The sequence below is a fragment of the Hypanus sabinus genome, chromosome 21 (assembly GCF_030144855.1).
Source record: "Hypanus sabinus isolate sHypSab1 chromosome 21, sHypSab1.hap1, whole genome shotgun sequence".
Classification (NCBI taxonomy): Eukaryota; Metazoa; Chordata; class Chondrichthyes; order Myliobatiformes; family Dasyatidae; genus Hypanus; species Hypanus sabinus.
The window spans coordinates 55,339,244-55,361,924 of NC_082726.1; the positions used below are offsets into that span (position 1 = coordinate 55,339,244).

Below are 22,681 nucleotides of genomic sequence, written 5' to 3' on the forward strand. Positions count from 1 at the left end.
AATGCTTCAAGACCTTGACAGCTTGCTATAGAATGGAATGAAGGACAATGTGTCCAGGCCTATGTCACACATGACCATGATCCAAGCACAGTTAAGCACATCTGGGTTGGAAGTCACCAGGTGCCTGAAAGGTGCCCACTACAAAATTTCTTTTATTGTTATTATAACCATATAACAACTACAGCACAGAAACAGGCCATCTCATTCGTTCTAGTCCGTGCCGAACGCTTATTCTCACCTAGTCCCACCGACCTGCACTCAGCCCATAATCCTTCATTTCTTTCCTGTCCATATACCTATCCAATTTTACTTTAAATGACAATATCGAACCTGCCTCTACCACTTGTACTGGAAGCTCGTTCCACACAGCTACCACTCTCTGAGTAAAGTTCCCCCTCGTGATACCCCTAAACTTTCACCCCCTAACTCTCAACTCATGTACTCTTTTTTGAATCTCCCCTACTCTCAATGGAAAAAGCTTATCCACGTCAACTCTACCTATCCCCCTCATAATTTAAAATACCTCCATCAAGTCCCCCCTCAACCTTATATGCTCCAAAGAGTAAAGACCTAACTTGTTCAACCTTTCTCTGTAACTTAGGTGCTGAAACCCAGGTAACATTCTAGTAAATCTTCTCTGTACTCTCTCTATTTGTTGACATCTTTCCTATAATTCGGTGACCAGAACTGTACACAATACTCCAAATCTGGCCTTACCAATGCCTTGTACAATTTTAACATTACATCCCAACTCCTATACTCAATGCTCCAATTTATAAAGGCCAGCATACCTAAAGCTTTCTTCACCACCCTATTCACATTAGATTCCACCTTCAGGGAACTATGCACCATTATTCCTAGATCACTCTGTTCTACTGCATTCTTCAATACCCTACCATTTACCATGTATGTCCTATTTTGATTAGTCCTCCATCTGCCATTTTTCAGCCCACTCTTCTAACTGGCCTAAATCTCTCTGCAAGCTTTGAAAACCTACTTCATTATCCAGAAAGCCAGCTATCTTAGTATCATCTGCATACTTCCTAATCCAATTTACCACCCCATCATCCAGATCATTAATGTATATGATAAACAACATTGGACCCTGTACAGATCCCTGAGGCACACCACTAGTCACTGGCCTCCAACCTGACAAACAGTTATCCACCACTAGTCTCTAGCATCTCCCATCCAGCCACTGTGGAATCCATTTTACTACTTCAATATTAATACCTAACGATTGAACCTTCCTAACTAACCAATAATATTCCAATTATTATTCCAATAATAATCTTATTATTGAAGATGGTGGCCAGGCTGGTAGGAAGCAACCAAACAGATTGGGCAACTGTGAATCTAATATCATATGGGAAATTAAAATGCAGGAATTGTCATCAATCATTCTGCATAGCCTTTTTGGTCTCACAGAAGCCACTAAGTTCAATCAGAGGAGGATTGTGGAGCAACTTACTCAAACTGGGCTACCGTGAAATTTGTGTCCATCTAATATCTGCTACCAAATAGCATGCACCTTGTGAATTTAATCAATGGGACCACAAAATACCCAGTTTGAGTGTAGAAATACTCCACCTCACCTCCAAATTTCTCGGAGTGCAGCTAACCTGTATGATAAATGGAAAACAGTTTAACCCAAATACTGTAACTTCAGATTCAAAAGCAAGGTCAGTCCAAACTGTCAGTGAGTGGAACCATGGTAACAGCCATGAAATATCATTCCAAAATGTCTGTAAAGTTTACAAGTTGGTAATTAAAGGGCATCACAAATAGGAGCATATGAAACAGCATTGATTATTGGAAAAATTCAAAAATCAAATTGATGACGGACGAATCTGTCATGAGACTATTCTACTAATAAATTCCAGTAGAAGTGGATCTCGTATAAAATACATCATATGAAACAAAAGTATAATACTGAACAAGTTTGCTCCTGCAGCCATATCACTAACTTAAGTTTATGATCAATCTAACCCATTTCCTAGCTTCCTAATGTTGTAAAATGCACAGGAAAACAAAGCTTTGGAAAGAAATATTAGCAAAGGGAAATAGCACAGAACTAAACAGTTCCTTACATGGTTGCGTGCAGCTCTATGACTGCAGGAGCTTGTGTGGGTCATTATCCTTTCAATCCTCTTAAAATGCATGATAATTCAACTATAATTCTACATATCTAATTATATCTCTCCCCCCCCCCCACCCCCATCTGACAATAATCCACGGTATTCTGCATTTTCAGGAGAATTTCTGGATCATCCATACACAGCATCCAAAGCAAAGCACAATAGTGCTGCCAACACAGCTGCCCCTCTCCCAGATGAGCTAAATCTTTTCTTATGCTCAGTTCAATATCACCAATACTGAGCCCCCGAGGAGAGCCACTGAAACAACCTGCACCTTAGACATCTAGGAGGCTGAAGTACGTAGGTGTTTCCAGCTAGTGGACAGTCGCAATGCTGCGGGACTGGACAGCATCCCAGGGCGGGTACTCAGGACGTGCATGGCACAACTGGCAGTTGTGTTTACAGACATTATTAATCTCTCCCTCTCCCACTGTAGAGTGCCCTTCTGCTTCAGAACATGCACCATTGTTCCTTTACCTCAAAAGACCAAGGTAACATTAGATTAGATTGTGAGGATACTCAGTCCTCGTTTATCGTCATTTAGTAATGCATGCATTAAGAAATGATACAATGTTCCTCCAGTATGATATCACAAAAACACAAGACAGACCAAGACTAGCCACATAATTATAACATATAGTTACAACAGTGCAAAGCAATGCCATAATTTGATAAGGGCAGACCATGGACACGGTAAAAGAAAGTCTCAAAGTCCTCGATAGCCCATCATCTCACGTAGATGGTAGAAGGAAGAAAAACTCTTCCTGCCACGAACCTCCAGCGCTGCAAAGCTTCCTGATGCAGCCTCTGGAAGCATCAGACCACAGCCATCTCTGAGTCCTTCCAAAAAACTTCGAGCCTCCGACCAGCCCTTCGCTTCGACCCCAGCCCCGACCGCCAAAGAACAGGCAAAGCCGTGGATTCGGGGCCTTCCTCACCAGAGATTTTTTGATCGCACAGTAGCAGCGGCAACGAAACAGGCATGTCAGAAGTTTCACCAGATGTTCCTCCGTGCTTCTCCCATCCATCCCCATCAAATCAGGATTGTGCACAGCCCCTACTTACAGATAACAGATATTCATTCCTGGAGTGGCCGCGCGCACTGCCGTCATTTTTCTCTGAAATGTCTGAATGACTGGCGTCCTATCGCACTCACTTCGATAATAAGCAAGGACTACATCTGCAACATGCTACCACCTACACTGGACCAACTGACATAAATGATTGATATATGATGCAATAGTCACAACTTTACACACCATCCTTATACATTTGGAGAAGGAGACGGCTTATGTGAGAATGCTGTTCTTGGACTACAGTTCAACATTCAACACCATAATTCCCTCCAGGCTTGACAAAAGCTCAGAGACCTCGGCCTTCACCCTGTCTTGTGCAGCTGAATCCTTGACTTCATGTCAGATCACCAGCAAGTGATAAGAGTGGGCTCCCTCACCTCTGCCCCTCTGACTCTCAACACAGGTGCCCCTCAGGGCTGTATCCTACCCTCTCCTTTACTCTGTTACCCATGAGTGTATTACAACCCACAGCTCTAATCTACTAATTAAATTTGCTGATGATACATTGATTGGCCTTATCTCAAATAATAACGAGGCAGCCTTCAGAGAGTTGTCACTCTGACATAGTGGTGTTAAGAAAACAACTTCTCCCTCAATGTTGCAAAAATATAAGAGCTCGTTGCGGACTATGGGAGGAATGGAGACTGGCTAACCCCTACTGATATCAATGGATCTGGGGTTGAGAGGGTGAACAGCTTTAAGTTCCTCAGCATACACATCACCAAGGATCTCACATGGTCTATACATATCAGCTGTGTGGTGATGAAAAAGGACAACAATGCCTCTTTCACCATAGACGGCTAAAGAAGTTTGGCATGAGTCCCCAAACTCCAAGGACTTTCTACAAGGGCACAATTGAGGACATCCTGATTGGCTGCATCGCTGCCTGGCATGGGAACTGTACCTCAATCGCAGGACCCTGCAGAGAGTGGTGTGGACACCCCAGCGCATCTGTAGATGTGAACTTCCCACCATTCAGGACATTTACAGAGACAAGTGCATAGAAAGTGCCCAAAGGATCATTGGGGACCTAAGTCACCCCAACCACAAACTGTTCCAACTGCTAACATCTGGGAAATGGTACCGCAACATAAAAGCCAGAACCAACAGGCTCTGGGACAGCTTCTTCCACCAGGCCATCAGACTGATTAATTCACGCTGTTACGATTGCATTTCTATGCTACATTGACTGTCTTGTTGTACATACTATTTATTACAAATTACTATAAATTGCACATTTAAAGAGACGTAATGTAAAGATTTCTATTCCTCATGTATGTGAAGAATGTAAGAAATAAAGTCAATTTATTCAATTTCTTACAATACAAGTAAACTTTAAAGCTTCACGTTAACAAATGCTTCCCAAAATACTGTGGTTAATTTTCTCTGTAATGCACAAACAAATGCTAAAAAAAATTAGAACGAACCACGAAACACCGGCAATTCAAGTTTTACTTTAGTTGTCTCAATCACCAACTCTAATTATAGCCCTGTGCAAAACCAATTAGGTGCACTATTTGAACATCAGTATTCATGATTACAAGATTAAAGGGTGTGCATGACAAACTCAAAAGCATACTTTTCCCCCCAAAAAAACATAATTAGATATCAGGCACAAGAAAGACTGCAGATAATGGAAACACAACACAATACCAGAGGAATTCAGCAGGTTAGATAGCTTCCAAGGAAATGAACAAACAGTCGATGTTAGGCATATTTGTGTTTCAATTCCCACATGCTGGATTGCAATTTGCCTGATATTAATGCAATTCACTTGACTATCAATTTGTTTCTTTTAACAATACAGCACATACAAGCTTCCAATTTCAAACCATCTTATATACTTCCCAGATTATGCTCTGAAATCATGTGCTGGAATCACATTCCAAAACCGGCCTTCAAAAAAACATACCACTTCAAGGACCTACGCTCCACAGAAAGTCATAAAATGGGATCTTGAAACTTCTGGCTTTGCTTTCAATGTATGTTTATAGTATCAAAGGACTGTTACCAAAAAAAAATAACCCAAGCCTCTGAGTAACTAGTGCTTTCCTCATAAGTAACTGACAGTAGAATGTGGCTGCACAAATGGTCTGATACGAGCTATTTTGCATAAAACTGCCATTCAATTTTTTGAATCTCAATCAAAGCTCAAAGGTTGATCAGCCTTCTGGAAGTTGAGGACTGATGGCCGAAGCCCTGGATCTGCAAGTCCACTGGAAGCTGAAGGCATGAAGACAGCATGTCTTGGGATTGGAGGACTGTCTGTATTGAGGAAATGGGCTTGTTTAGTCTTAGAGCTGTTTTGATATTGTTGCTTGGGTTGTTCTGCTGATATTAGGGGCGTACTGTGTTGGTGCTGGAATGACCTTAGGTTGTATTGGTTGTTAACGCCAACAACACATTTCACTGTATGTTTTGATGGACATGAGTGAATCTGAGTCTAATCATTTTGTACAAGTGATAACTATTTTAACATTTCTGACATTTTTATCAACAATCAAATTTATCACTTTGCTAACAACACACACAAAATGCTGGTGGAACACAACAGGCCAGGCAGCATCTATAAAGGAGAAACACTGTCAATGTTTTGGGCCGAGACCCTTCATCAGGACTTTGTCACTTTGCTAGGCAACTTTCACTTTTCCCACTACATGTGTAGTAAAGGATAAAGGCAGTTTATGTGATCTCGCAAATAAACTCCAAAGCAGCATAAGAAGCAAACCTAGGTGATTCTAGTCTAACTCAATTCTGACCAAGATGAACCAGCATCTTAATGAATACACACAGGCACAAGCTTCTATAGCAGCTTCAGCACTCACATCCTATCCCACCTTACAACTAATGAAGTGTTTTGGGAGAGCAATCATTTATGATATAATAACTGGCAGTCAATATGCACATCACAAGCATACTGCCAGGATAACCAGATCTATCCTTAATTGATTGAAGGATAAATGTTGAGACTGGGCTACACCCAAGCATTATAAATTACTGTTTCATGTAATTCCTTACATTCATCTGAGAGCAGACTTAACTCAGTACTATACTGAAGAGTCAGCCTAGATTTTCATGAGGTGTCTGAGACAAGATTTGAATTCAAAATTTTGATCATAAAACCTTAAGACACCGAAGCAGAATAAGACCAGTCAGCCCCTTGAAATGTTCTGCCACTCAATCATGGATGATTTATTGTTCTCTCTCAACCCCATTATTCTGTCTTCAAGTGAACCCACATCTTTCTGACAAGAGTGCACCACCCATTCAGCCACACCTGACACTTAACTACTGAACAAAAACTTTTAAGGAGAAAGGAAACAAATTTAATTTTGAAAAAGGACCTACTGCTTTGTTGCTAAGGTGTCGAACAAGGAGCCATCTGGTACTGTAAACCTACAAAGCCACTAGATATCTAGTAATGTAAACCGACAAAGATTGTAAGCAATTGCTGGGCTATCAGCGAGTTCTATTTTTATAGACGTCTATAAGTCAATTTTGTCCACAACTCAAAAATTACACAAAATCACTAATTATGGTAACCATACCTCCAGAGTATCACAATGAATGGTATCAATGCTGATTGGACCTTTCCTGATTAGTAAGGTGTCAAAGGTTACAGGGCGGAGGCAGGAGAATGGGATTGAGAGGGATAATATATCAGCCATGATGGAATAGTGGACCAGACTCTATAAACTGAATGGCCTAATTCTGCTTGTCTTATGGTTTTACAGCCCTCATTGTTAAAGTAACAAAATTAGCTGGTTTCGAAAAAATTTAAGTATCTGTGGATTCTACATTTAACAGGATACCGTTGTCCAAATATCAATGGAAGTGATTGCTTGTCAATTTTCAAAGCAAATCTGATTGGACACTCGCAGCAAAACTGACAATGTGGCATCTACATGCACACTAGGTCTGATAAGCAGCTGTTCAACACTGCGCACATGAGAGCAAGAACAAAGGTGCAAAACATCTTAATACGTGACATCAACACACACAAAATACTGGTAGAACACAGCAGCCTAGGCAGTATCGATAAGGAGAAGCGATGTCGACGTTTCGGGCCGAGTCACATGCTCTTTGCCGATGACGCTGCTATAACCTTGTACACCAAACAGCAACTACTGAACGTAGTGGAGACACCAGTCATTACCATTGACAATTACGATCTAGAAGTGGTCCACGAGTTCACATACTTAGGGTCGACCATTAGCAACACTCTCTCCCTCGATGCTGAAATCAATAGGCGTATAGGGAGAGGAACATCAAACCTTGCTGGACTCTCCTCGTGGGTCTGGGAGAATCCGAGACTCACTACAAAGACCAGGACTGCCTTGTAGAATGCATGCATTATCAGCACCCTCCTATATGGTAGCGAGACTTGGACCATCTACTCCAAACAGGAGAAGAAACTCAATAGTTTTCACCTGTACAGCCTTCGCCACATCTTCGGCATCACCTGGAGAGACAAAGTCCCAAACTGAGGTCCTCTCCCGCACTGGACTTCCCACAATGTTCACGCTTTTAACACAATGCAGGCTGCGCTGGCTGGGCCATGTCCACTATATGAAGGATGGTAGACTGCCAAAGGACATCCTCTGCAGAGAACTGGCAACAGGCAAGAGGAACATTGGTAAACCCCAGCTTCACTTCAAGGACCTCTGCAAGCGCGACAGGAAAGCCTTAAAAATCAACACTGGGAGGATACAGCAGATGACCACAACAAATGATGAGGTATTCTTCAGCAACACCTGGAGCAAGGCGTAAGCGTGATCCTTAGTCAATTTGAAGAGCAGAGAGCTAAATGGAGAGCACAGCAGACAGCGGACAATTCCACAACGCCTTACACATGCAAATGTGGCAGAACCTACTATTCCAGGAGCGGCCTCTATGGCCACAGTCGATGCTGCTCGACAAACCAGTGAGTACCAGAGGCACAGTACCCATAGTCGACCACAACCAACAGAGGCCACAGTTAAGAGACTGATGGTGTCTGATTACTCTGGGGAGGTTACGTGTAAACAGATTTCAAGACCAGCTCTTGTTTGAATTCAATAATTACAGGAACTCATGAATGCCCATGAATATGAACAAGGAGGGAGGGAAAAACCGGGGAATTATAGACCGGTTAGTCTGACATCGGTGGTGGGGAAAATGCTAGAGTCAGTTATCAAAGATGCGATAACAGCACATTTGGAAAGAGGTGAAATCATCAAAGTCAACATGGATTTGTGAAAGGAAAATCATGTCTGACGAATCTCAGAATTTTTTGAAGATGTAACTAGTAGAGTTGATAGGGGAGAACCAGTGGATGTGGTATATTTAGATTTTCAAAAGGCCTTTGACAAGGTCCCACACAGGAGATTAGTGTGCAAACTTAAAGCACACGGTATTGGGGGTATGGTATTGATGTGGATAGAGAATTGGTTGGCAGACAGGAAGCAAAGAGTGGGAGTAAACGAGACCTTTTCAGAATGGCAGGCAGTGACTAGTGGGGTACCGCAAGGCTCAGTGCTGGGACCCCAGTTGTTTACAATATATATTAATGATTTAGATGAGGGAATTAAATGCAGCATCCCCAAGTTTGCAGATGACACAAAGCTGGGCGGTGGTGTTAGCTGTGAGGAGGATGCTAAGAGGATGCAGGGTGACTTGGGTAGGTTAGGTGAGTGGGCAAATTCATGACAGATGCAATTTAATGTGGATAAATGTGAGGTTATCCACTTTGGTTGCAAGAAGAGGAAAACAGATTATTATCTGAATGGTGGCCGATTAGGAAAAGGGGAGGTGCAACGAGACCTGGGTGTCATTGTACACCAGTCATTGAAGGTGGGCATGCAGGTACAGCAGGCGGTGAAAAAGGCAAATGTTGGCATTCATAGCAAAACGATTTGAGTACAGGAGCAGGGAGGTTCTACTGCAGCTGTACAAGGCCTTGGTGAGACTGCACCTAGAGTACTGTGTGCAGTTTTGGTCCCCTAATCTGAGGAAAGACATTCTTGCCATAGAGGGAGTACAAAGAAGGTTCACCAGATTGATTCCTGGGAAGGCAGGACTTTCATATGAAGAAAGACTGGATCGACTAGGCTTATACTCACTGGAATTTAGAAGATTGAGGGGGGATCTTATTGAAACGTATAAAATTCTAAAGGGATTGGACAGACTAGATGCAGGAAGATTGTTTCCGATGTTGGGGAAGTCCAGAATGAGTGGTCACAGTTTAAGGATAAAGGGGAAACCTTTTAGGACCGAGATGAGGAAAAACTTCTTCACACAGAGAGTGGTGAATCTGTGGAATTCTCTGCCACAGGAAACAGTTGTGGCCAGTTCATTGGCTACATTCAAGAGGAAGTTAGATATGGCCCTTGTGACTAAAGGGATCAGGGGGTATGGAGAGAAAGCAGGTACAGGGTTCTGCGTTGGATGATCAACCATCATCATACTGAATGGCAGGTGCAGACTCGAAGGGCCAAATGGCCTACTCCTGCACCTATTTTCTAAGTTTAAGTCAGGCATTCCTAACCCAGAAAAGACCCAAATAAACATTTCATATTCAACCAGAATATCAAAGAATAAAACTTCACCTTTAATTTTCAGTTTACAGTTGTGTTAGAATTCTACACAAGTTAGCCTATGTCAAACAATCAGACTGCACAGGTTAACATTTGCAGAAATAATCTGAATTTTTAATAAAGTAAACGCCTTATTGCAAAAGTAATGAAATATAGTCACAATTCTCTACAATGGTTAAGCACAAAGGACAAGCAATATAATGAAATCATGAAACACTCCAAAATTTGAGCACTGTGGTGAGAAAACAATAATCCACAATTCTTTTGCTCTCTTACAATTTTCTTCTCCGTTGAGTTCTCTTTTGAGGAGGGAGGTAGGTAAGTTTTCTAGATTACACTAAGAAATTGATGAACAGTATACCATTTTGTTCTTCTTTCCAATGGCAATACACATGGAATAACAGCCTGGTATCAATAAGCATGTAAACAAAAATACTTTTACCACATGCATCAGTTCCTGTGGTTGTCCCAGTTGATCAACCTGCTCATGGGATCAAGGCTTTGATGAAATTAAGAGCTCTCCAAGTTGGTCTATTACATACACCTCAGTGAATTTTCAAACACACTAAATTCTCAAACAGCTTAATCCTTTAAATTGACATTCTACAAAGTAGTTGTATAGGTAACTATTTTGTCCCAATGAGTAATTCTGTAATTACAATAAGAAATATAATCCATTCAACACTCATGTTACTGTGATACTGGACAGATCATAATTTTCTCCCTTTGATGAGCATCATTAATTGAACAATTGGTTACATAATATAAAATGAGGCTCCCAGTTAGAAATTATTTCCTACTGCCAAGAGCAACCTGCATTTATGTAATACCCTCAAGTACATAAGGCACGACATAGTGTTGTTAATCTAAATTTGACAAAATAGAAAAGCAGTCATCTAAAAACCAGATTTTAAGTAGCATGCTCAGAAAAGGATACAGGTGGAAAGGCATGAAGGAAGCGGCTGAAATCATCAGTGGTGGTGTAATTAAAGTTGAAGGTGTACAGGAGGGCAAAACTGAGAGTACACTGACCGCTAAGGTTTCTAACATAAAAGATAAAGGATGATGAATTTTGGGACAAGCCTATGGAAGCATATGGTAATAGAAGTACCAAGCATAGATTAGCAAGCATAGAGTGATGGGCAATCTTATATATATCTGAAGTCGCATGGTCCCATTCAACTGAAAAATAATTTGGGACTGTTGGCATTGTCCACGACATTGAGCTGGTCAAAAATAAATTCAGTAAATCCCAATAGAAAATGGCAACATTGAGTTTGACCTAAAGCACTTAATGCCTTCATTCATATTTGTTTTTTTTCCCCATGCAAGACTATTCTGGAAGTAGTCTCAACACTCTTGCTTGAAATCTTCAATCTTCTGAGATACCCTCAAACCTCCAAATGGAAAACCACATGTAAACTAACCTCACATTTAACGAATAGTGAAGTTTCATTAAATTTACCCAACTTAAGAATTGTCTTAATATAGCTCAAGCAAGAACAGGTCAGTCTCAAAATCCCAGAATGTGACATATAAATTCACATTGGTCTATAAAGGTAGTATGGCCTTGCTGGCTTTATTCCATTTGACTGGCAGTGGAATCAGTTTTGGAGAACAATAGTTCAGAGTTACCAACCAGCAAACTCCAGATGTACACTAATCCCATTTAATTTGTCTACTTCCCCTCAACACTCTCTAAACAGAGTCATAGAAAGTACAGCACAGAAACAGGTCCTTTGTACCATCTAGTCCATGCAGAATCATTAAACTGCCCACTCCCATCAACCTACACCATAGCCCTCAACACCCCTAGCATTCATGTACCTATCCAAACTTCTCTTAAATGTTGAAATCACACTCGCATGCACCATATATGTTGGCAGCTTATTCCACATTCTCACAACCCTTTTTTTTAAATCATTTTACTATTCACTCCAACCAGAAGTAGTAGCCAGTTAGTCCACAAGTCTTTTGCAGTGTAGGAAGAAACAGGATAACCAAAATGAAAAATGTGTGGTCACAAGGAGCACATGTAGCGAAAGTTAAGATTGAACCCAGATCCTGAAGTAGAGGCAGCAGCACTATAGTCTATGGTACTTTGGTGCCCTCATTAGTATTTGAACGCAATGCAGCACATTAACATACAGGGAAAGAATTATGGCACAGATAAAAGCCAAAGTCAAGTAATGTGGACTTAAACGATGACTGGGTTGAGATGCCTACTGAGTTTAATAAAGATGCAATTTGCAAGAGTGGTTCCAAGAGGGCTGTGAACATTTGACCTGATTTTTCAAGGATATGCTCCAAATTCAAGTCTAGGGAAGTGACATTTAATACACAGATAACACAAAAGAATGTGCAGAAGCTTCATACGGTCAAAATGTCATATAATCTGTGTGCCAGAAATGAGTGACCTTGGGGCAAGATTATACCACATTAATGCCTTACAACAAACCAGACTCTATTTCACTGATGGACACCTCAAATAAACTGCTCTCATGTTACATATACATAACAACAGTTGCGCAGCAACAGTTTCAGACGGGAGAGGATCTTTGACTCATCTGAAACACCGCTGTAGAACAATTGAAAATAAATAGGTTAACATCTTCATAAGAACAGTACACAAAGGTTTTAATGTGGAAGTTAACAGAAATTCAACTGTTTATCTCCCTCATTAAATTTAGTTAAAGCAATGACAAAGAATTAGAGGACTGAACGTTATACCATTGTTTAAATCAGCAAAATATTTCAAGATGGTTAGCTTAGTAATAGGCAAACTTTTGAAATTAATTTTAATTTAATTTGGTTTGAGTTTTCAAACGTCAAATTGTATGAAGCTAAGATTCAAAGAAAAATATTGAGGAAAATAAATATTAATATAGATATTGTGGTAATAAAGGTAACTAATGCCCAATTGGGAGTCTAGGCACTTTTGAGTACACAAGGGAAGCTGAAGAGATATTGACCTTATTACAAAGTTTAGATAGATAAAAGAACTTCAATTACTGTTATCATGATGCCCTGAGCATGAACTGAAACATCAAATCCACTACTGTCTGTACGGAGGTTGCACATCTTCCCCGTGACCACGTGGGTTTTCTCTGGTTTCTTCCCACTTTCCAAAGATGCATGGGTTAGTAAGCTAAGGTGTAAATGATGGCGTGGGTTTGTTGGGCCAGTAGGGTCTGTTACCATGCTGCATCTCTAAATCTAAATCAAACACAAACCCAAACTGTAAAGCAATGGTACATCAGCCTTCATTGCAATCATTTAATTGTATGTATCAATGTTTCAACATACATGTGACAAATAAGGATAATCTAATCTGGAATAAAACAATTTAAGGGTTTTGTGACATTTGACTTAGCAAAACCATTTTGATACCACTTAGTGACATGACTGAAAAACATCTGTACATCTAAGTCAGTGAACAATGTAAAATGCAGAAACGTTGGATAAACAGCATCTGGTGCTCATTACACTGTTGCTAACAGGACAAAGCAATCCATATGCAGTTGATTATTTCACTGATTGTTGTTGATATAGAAGGTACATGTATCACTCAGATCTCCATTGTAAACTATGTGGAAGAGAATCAAATCTAAATTCTGCTACTTGATTTTCTTTTCACCTCGAGGATAAAATGAGAGCAGAGGTTCTTTTTATCCCTCTGAATGCAAATATGTCAAACCTCAAGTTTAACTAATTGATTCTTAGCGCATGGGCTTACTTTACAAATCCAAGAGATTACTACCTGCCAAATATTCCAGTTAGTCATGTGAAAAACTTATTTGTTCACATTCAAAATTGGCAGCAAGTACCTTAAGCAAACTAAAGTGCAACGAGTATGGTATGGAGTGCGATAAACCACTAAAGATGACTTTCAAGTTTGTCATTTTTCACTTATCCAAATTGGATTTTTAAAACATTCATGACAAGAAAAACTAATGAAATGATCCATTTTATAATTATCAGTTCTAGTTACCCAAGGCTACAAACATTTATACTGTTTTACACACAGGAGAATGGAGAAAGAAGAGAGAAATGGGTATATTCAAATGAAAATGCTTAACAGAAAACTAAAATTCTAATTCAATGAGAACAAACTTGCTAAATCACGCCAAAAATATTCCTGTATATCAAGATGCAAAGTAATCATTCATTTGTTCCCAAATGCACCTAACCAATTGTAAAAACCTTTAAAAAGCTTTGAAATCTTCTGCTTAGTCATTATAACAATATGTTGGCCTTTATTGAAAGGAAATCTCAAAAATAACATATCTCGCTACAATTATACATTGATAAAACACTAAGCAGGACCATATGCAGTACTGGTCTCTATGACCAAAGAAAGATGCATTGGGCTTGGAGACTGTGCAATACAAACTGATTAGATCGATTTATGGGACAGAGCTACAAAAAAGAGAGCTGAGCTCTCATTAGAGCTTAAAAGAATGAGAGGTTGACTTCATCGAGATGATGAGAGATCAGCAGTGAGATGCTGACAGACTCACTTCTCTGACTGGGAGTTTAGGACCATTAAGTTTAGTTATGGAACTCAGCAGCCAATTTCTACAGAGAAAATGAGAGAAAATTTTCTTCTAGAGTACGGCAAATCTTTGAATATCTTTTTCCATAACACTACTCGTTGCTTATTCAAGATTGAGATCAATTACTGAGGTATATAAGTTGATTAGGGGTGGAGGATTATCTACCTGTTTCGCATCTTCTACAATCTACACAATTCCATTCTGTTATTACTATAAAATTCAAACATGTTTATGCAAATATACTTTGACAGAAAATATTTCCATATTGAACAGTCTAAGTAGCATCCACTTCCTGTCCTGCACACATTTTCTTCACCTAATCATTATCGCAGTCACACCATCTTGATTCAGATTTTAATTGATGGTGCAGTTGCCAGCTTACCTTGTAAATCTCTTGTATTCCATCCCCATACTAGATGGAATGCTAGTGAAAGGGCTTATCCTACACCTTATAGGACAGAACTTTGAATACTTCAACTTAAAGTTCTCGGCCATCTGTATTGCAGTCTCTTTCAATGCCACCGTGTTTTAATCCAATCTCTCAGTGAAGGACTTGAATTGTGTAGTTTGCTCACTAATCTTTCCCCTTTGAAGCTCTCTATATTTTAGACTCTGTCATGTCACTGAAATGGTTGAGAATCACTAATGGCATGATTGTTAGTAATTCAAGATTCAAAAACTTTGTCATTCTAACCGTACATCAGCTCTGCAGGGCAGAATGAAACAGCGTTTCCCAGGAGCAGTGCAATCATAACATAACAAACACAACACTAAATAATGAACATAACAATAAATAGTAAAACACAACAGCCACATGTCAGTTAAAGACAAGTTATAAGTGTCCGGTGCAAGTTAAAAGCGTCCAAAGCAGAGTCAGGTACAGCAGCTATTTAGCAGTCTGACTGCCTGTAGGAGGAAGCTGTTTAGTAGCCTTGTGGTTTTAGTTTTGATGCTCCTAACGTTTACCTGATGGCAGAAGAACAAACAGTTCATGGAGAGGGTGTGAGGGATCTTTAATAATGTACCGTGTCTTCTGGAGGCATCAAATCTGAAAGAGGTCATGGACAGAAGGTAGGGAGACCCCAATAACCTTCTCTGCTCCACTAACCACCCTCTGCAAGGCTTTTTTGTCGGCAGCACTGCAGCTGGAGTACCAGGTTGTGATGCAGAAGGTTAGCACACTCTCAACCACTCCTCTGTAGAATGTAGTTAAGATGTTAGTGGGGAGTGATGCTTGTTTAAGCTTCCTCAAAAAGTACAATCTCTGCTGGGCTCGTTTCACAATCCCAGTGGTGTTCCCGGACCAGGTGAGATTGACCGAGATCTGCACCCCAAGGAACTTGATGTTTTCCACTCTCTCCACTGTGGAGCCGCTGATGCTGAGGGGTGTGTGCTCAGGCTGAGATGGTCTGAAATCGACAATCATCTCCTTGGTTTTGGTGACATTAAGCATCAAGTTGTTGTCACTGCACCAGCTCTCTAAGTATTTGACCTCCTCCCTGTACAATGTTTCATCATTTTCGCTGATGAGCCCCTATGTAGTCTATCCCTCTTCAAAATGCCTGTTACAGCTGCCATTAAGACTTCATTGGATGCCTGCTTCAGTGGGTCATAATTTGCTATTTATGCTCGTATCAGAGCTATGAAATCAAACTCAATAGAACCCTTCTTAGCTCTGCATTGCTACCTCGTAAATCCAAGAATCAATTTATTAATCTGTATGTTGCACCTGAACACAGCATTCAAAGATGATCACCTTTCACATGTTCTGATGTCATCAAAGTACACCACCAGCCCTCTCGATCCCTCCATTCCCTCACAAACCCTTCATTCCTTCGGAATACACACACCCTTGCTCATCCCAGCAAACCCAAGGCAGATAGAAGGCAAAGTATGAAGGCAAATGAAGAACTAGATAAAAAGTCTGCTCAGGGAAAGAAATTAGTTCTTTTTATTAATTTTCTTCATGTTCTTGCATTTTCTCATTATCTCTAGTGTTCAGATCTAAGCTATGGGGAAATCCCAGGAGTAGCTGAGCACACTTGCATTAAATAAAACTTAAAAGCTCCAAAGATGCTGTAGACACAATGTGGCCCACAATTTAAGAAAATGAAATCATTCTTCATCTATAACCCAACTGAAGTGAAGCAATACCAAATATAACTTGCAAATATGTTCAAACACCTGGAATGTAATTTTATTATTTTGAGATATAGCACAGTAACAGATCCTTCCAACCCAATGAGCCTGCAGTGCCCAATTACACACACATGACCAATTAGCCTACTAACCCCCAGGTCTTTGCGACATGGGAGGAAAAACCAAAGCACCTGAAGGAAACCCATGTAGTCAGAGGGAATGTACAAACTACAGAATCTACTTTGAAACATTAAAATCTGTATCAAACAGGTGAAACATGATAGAAATGAAAGAGGTGCAACACTAATCATGTTTACCCAACCCAAAAGGGGGAGCAGAGAAATGCTGCAATTTCTATCACTAATCCAAAGTTGGAACCAATTTGAAAGTTAGGCCTCTCAACCAAGAAAATACATTACTCAGCAGCCTGGTCAGTCACCAGAAATCACACTTCTTCAAATCAGCAGATTAACTTCAGGGTTCAAAACAGAGCAGAGGAGTAGAAGAAAATTCTCCCAATGTACACTGCAACTTTAAAGTTACTGTAACTTATCAAGGCATTTCACTGCATAAGGAGCTTTTTTTGTCATCTGCTTTCAGTCAGTACTTGAGCATAGCTAGCATTTACTAGGGTTGGGGGAGACATTGTAGAGAAAACTCCAGTAATGGGCTTATGTGTAGTAATTGCCAGATCAACGCATCTGCAATCGTCAACACTCCAAAAGCACAAAATATTCCAAATATTTATTTTCACACCAAAACAGAACTAACAAAATTACTCAGAAATACTCAGGGATTGTAGTGCTTACACTGTAGGGTTACTTCTGGACACAAGGGAGAATTCCTAAATATTCCAATCTAGCCAACATTGCAATTTCTTTTCTCTAAATGCGGAAAGGTTCAAAATTCCACCTATTGTTTTAAAAACAAAAGCTTCAACTCCATTTTGGCCACATTAAAAATGCAATTTTGGGCATCTTATGAATAGATCGAGCTTGCTAGTCCGAAATCATCACACCTGAAACATTCCAAATACATTGTTAAATAAACCTTTTAATTTGCTCCACATATTTAATTGCTTAAAAGCTGTTCAACTTAAGTCTTTCTCCAATTAATAGCTTCAAAATTCATTAGCCTTACCAGTGCAATATTCTCTACCACTATGCTGTGGCACTGTGATTTGTCTGTAGACAATGGGCTCAGATTCTAGGATGTTTTCATCATGGCGATATATTGTTGGCTTCTCATTGGGTGTCCCTCTGGAGCGTGCCCCATTCCGTCTTTCAAAAGTATCTATCTCCTCAAACACTGCTGCTTTGTCAAAGAGTGCAAGGTTGCCTTCAAAATCAAAGTCTGTGTCTAGGATTACTTCAATTCCATCCCCAAAACATTCATCATCTTTATTTTTCATTGGTCCATTCTTTATTCCATTTTTCTTTGGTGTTGCTTGATTCGGAAGCTTGCTGCTTGAGGACCCTACATGGAAAAAGATGAAGAATAATGCTGAAATTGATATACTGAATGTATTTAACATATACTTGCAAAAACCACAGGAGTTCTCCCAGTTAGTAGTAACAATTATAGTGGTGCTAGAAACATTGTGAACCCTTTAGAAATTTCTCTCTTTCTGCGTATGACCTAAAATGTGATCAGATCTTCACGCAAGCCCTAAAACCATTTGAAGACAACCCAAATAAAAAATACCACAAAAAACATTATACTTGTTCATTTATTTATTGAAAAAAAGATCCAATATTGCATGCATTTGTTGGAAAAAGTATGTGAACCTTTGCTTTCACTAACCGGTGTGACCTCCTTATACAGCAATAACTTCAACCAAACGTTTCCAGTAACTGTTGACCAGTCTTGCACATTGACTTTGAGGAATTTTACTGCTTCAACTCTGGGATGTTGGTGGGCTTCCTTGCATAAACTGCCTGCTTCAGGTCCTTCCACAATATTTTTATAGGATTAAGGTCAGTTCTGACTCGGGCAATCCAAAACTTGAAATTTCTTCTGCTTTAACTATTCTTTGGTAGACTGATTTGTGTTTAGGTTCATTGTTTTGTTACATGACCCACTTTCTTTTGTACTTCAGTTCACCAATGGATAACCCTGACATTTTCCTGTAGAATTTGCTGATACAATTCAGAATTCATAGTTCCATCAATGATGGCAAACTGTCCTGGTCCCAAGGCAGCAAAGCAGTCCTAGACTATGATACTGCCACCAACATGTTTCACAGATGGGATGAGGTTCTTATGCTGGAATGCCGTGTTTGCTTTTCGTCAAACATAACACTTCTCATTTAAGCCAAAAAGTTCTATTTTGGACTCATCTGTCCATAGAACATTCTTCCAATAGCCTTCTGGCTTATTCACATGATCTTTAGCAAATTTTAGATGAGCAGCAATGTTCTTCTTGGAGAGTAGTGGCTTTCTTCTTGCGATCCTGCCATGCACACCATTGTTGTTCAGTTTGCCTGTTGGTAGACTCATGAACACTGATATTAGCCAATGCAAAAGAGGCATGTACCTCCTCAAATGTTGCCCTGTGGTTCTTTGTGACCTCCAGGAATATTAAAAGCCTTGCTCTTGGAGTGATTTTTGTTGATCGACCACTCCTGGGGAGAGTAAAAAATGGCACTGAATTTCCTCCATTTGTACACCATCTGCCTGACTGTGGATTAGTGGAGTCCTAACACTTTAGATATGGTTTTGTATCCTTTCCAGCCTAGTGAGCGTCAGTACTTTTTCCACGAGGTCCTCAGAAATCTCCTTTGATCAAGCCATGGCACACTTCCAAAAACCACGTGGTGAACATCAGACTTTGATCCTGAAGACCCAGGTTTATGTTCTTTAAATAGGGCACGGTCTCCTAATGCTCACATCTGATTGTCATCCCATTGATTGAAGCACCTGATTAATTTCTCCTTTTAAATCAACTGATAATCCTAGAGGTTCACATATAATTTTCCAACAAATACATGTAATTTTGGATAATTCTTCTCAATAAATAAACGAACAAGTATAATGTTTTTGTATTGTTATTTAATTGGGTTCCCTTTATCTAGTATTAGGACTTATCTGAAGATCTGATCACATTTTAAGTCATATTTTTGCATAAATAGAGAAAATCCTAAAGGGTTCACAAACTTTCTAGCACCACTGTACGCTTTGTAAGGGGGCTACTAAATATTCACTAAGATCAGGACTTTAAAGCACAGGATATTAAAGCATTTCAGTCCCCAACTACCCTGTGCCACTACCTCAAAAACAATTAGAACATGATTGATCTCCCTTAACTTGTTTCCTTCAGCTTTATCATATTATCTCATATGATACAGCAGTTTACAATATATTTTTGAAAATGTAATAAGATATGGAATATTTTCATGATATAGAATTTAACATTAGCACATCAATTATCATTAACAACCTTAAACAAAGACAGCAAAACTCTGATGATCTATTTCCTGACTATTTGGAAACAGCAATGGTTCAGTATCTGGCTCTCAAGTGATGTTTGTCACACTCCCTTTCAATTTATCAGGGTAGTTCACTGCAGGATTTATTATACAATTATGTAACATCTAAAAAGTATGGAGGAGCATTAATAGGAATAATATCCAATAGTCTAGAAAATCTGAGTGCAGCAGAGCTTGACAGGTCATCAGAGTTCTACTGTAGCTCATGGAGAATGAATATTAAGGATTAAGATTTCTCCATAATCCTTAACAAAGAAAGATAGCAAAGAACTGCAGATTACAATAACTAAGTTGCTTTAACTTGGTGGAATAACATGCCTTACAAACTGTAATGATTATCACAGTGAGCAAAAAAGTTGCTGAACAACCAAGCTAATATAACATCACATGAAACATCAAGATCAAGCTGCTTAGGAGCTGGATTCTGGCAATCAAATACACCCAGTGGACCCTGTGAATCCTTATGCTGGCAAAGATCCCTGCTAAATGCACTTAATATATTTGACACAGAACTCCTGGAGCCAGACTCAAGATCAATGCACTTTACTTGACAACTTCCAAGTATTTTGAAATGCCAAATTGACTCTACGTTCTGCATTTGGAGGTAACCATTCCAAGGAGTAAATGAGAACAAAGGGAGCATAACTCAAGTAGGAGTAATAGAATAAGTGGTCAAAAGTTTGGTTTAAGAAGTAGGCTTAAATAAGTGAGGTCACGGAGAAGCAATTTTAGACAACACCAATTTAGACTAATTATCTTGTATTTGGATGTGGTGCAGCACGTTCATTTCTGTAAAATGAGAGCAGAAACTTAACTATTTCACTCCATGATTCCAAATGTGTCCTGGCATTTCCTGAAGTTTGGAAAACACCTACATATAGCTGTTAATTGGTACTTGGTAAATATGACATTTCTAGTTCCATTTCGATGGGAATTTATTTCAGTGCAGAGTAGACCTTTCTAACCTTATGAACCACACTGTCCCAGTTACTCCTGACAACTCTGATTAACCCTAACCAAATCACGGGACAATGACTAATTACTGGGAGATTACTCATTTAGACACTGGGAGGAAACCGGAGCACCATGAAAAAACACGCATTTCAGGAAGAGGACGTGCAGAGTCTCTTAAGAGACAGCACCGGAACTGAACTCTGAACTCCAATGCCCTGCACTGTAATGGCATTGCACTATCCGCCTGCAGTTAAAATTACTTTTCCAGTTGCCAACTATCAACCTTTGCAGGGAGGCAGCTTATGATAGAATCAAGATGCCATTCTGATAGTAAACATTAGAACTGAAATGTGTTTATTCAATTAAATTTGAGCAACCCTTGACTCTACTTTTGGATACTTTGGTCAAAGTAACCAAAGCAGTTCCAACTGTTGAATAATATACATATTTATGATCCACTTAGAATGTTATTGAAGATCCATCCAATCTAAGGTATTTAAACATGTGCAGAATCAGAATTAGGTTTAATATCACCAGCATATGCCGTTCAATTTGTTGACTTGCAGCAGCAGTACAAAACATAATTTAAAAAAAAACAATTTCAGTAAGTAGTGAAGCTAACATTCTAGTGCTGCCATTGGAGCTCGTCAAATTACCTCAAGTGCTCAATTTCACTGTGGGTTACAAACTACATTTTGCTGCCTAAGTGATACTCATCTTAAAATTTAGTTTTGGGAAGTGGGTCAGTATACATTACCCATCCCTAAATTGCCCAAGGTGATGGTGGTTGTTGTGAGCCACCTTTCTGAACAGCTGCAATTCTTGAGACAACAAATGATTCTGGGAGCATGACTACATTAAGTGTTGCTTAACTAATAGTGGAATTTAATTGGAATCCCATTTAGGTAGCTGTTATCAAATATTAATATAACTGATTTTATACTGTCAATCAGGCAAGGAATTACTCACCTGTTCAAATTAGATGACTCCAGTTCAAATGTTCCCTTTTATTCTGCATGAACCACAATCTATTCAGCACTACTAGGCATGATGGCACCTTCATAGAATTAAAGCGTGCTTAAACTTCTGTTTAAACATATTATATTTGTGTACGAGGTCCAAAGGAGTACTTCCAATGAAATGATGTGTAATTTATCAAATTAAGCTTCCTCATTTGCCTCCCTAGGAGTACTAGTTGCACTAGTTATCCTCATCTTCCTAGGTTGTCTGCCAAGATCCAGGATGATATCTACCTCCAGAGATATTATGCATCATTTTTGTTTTCTCTCGAGTGTCAGGGGCTAACACCTGGTAGAAATTAAGATTATGGGAGGTATAGATAGAGCAGACAGCCTGCTACTCCCTGGAACAAAAATCTAATACTAGAGGGCATGGATTTAGTTGAGAGGAGGCAAGCTCAAAGATAATGTGCATGGAAACTTTTCTGTTCCAGAACTAATTTGAAAAAACTCAAAGTTTGCAACATTTCCTTGAGTGGAGCACACTGATTGAAAGACCATGTGATCAGAATGTACAGAACAGGCACCTTGCTACCATATCTCAGAGAAAAATCTTTAACAAGCGAGTATTAAATTGTTTCCTGCATAGTTCACATAAATGAGATCCCGAGTTGGTTGACTTGTTTCATTTAGCAAGTTCTGTCATAATTGTTTGCTCTGAAGAACAGAATTATCTGGCAATTCTTTTAAATTCAAATACAAAACTCCACAAAATAGCAAGGTACAGTATATGATGT

The 22,681-nt window shown here is 39.5% G+C and overlaps 1 protein-coding gene across 3 annotated transcripts in view; it reads right to left on the reverse strand.

The window, feature by feature from the left end:
* edc3 (enhancer of mRNA decapping 3 homolog (S. cerevisiae)) overlaps positions 1–22,681 on the reverse strand; it is a 138,465-nt gene that overhangs the window by 53,751 nt on the left and 62,033 nt on the right. For all 3 annotated transcript variants that reach the window (XM_059946578.1, XM_059946575.1, XM_059946576.1), the window contains one exon: positions 17,625–17,960. In XM_059946578.1, the coding sequence (XP_059802561.1) occupies positions 17,625–17,960 (336 nt within the window). The remainder of the gene's footprint in view (positions 1–17,624; positions 17,961–22,681) is intronic.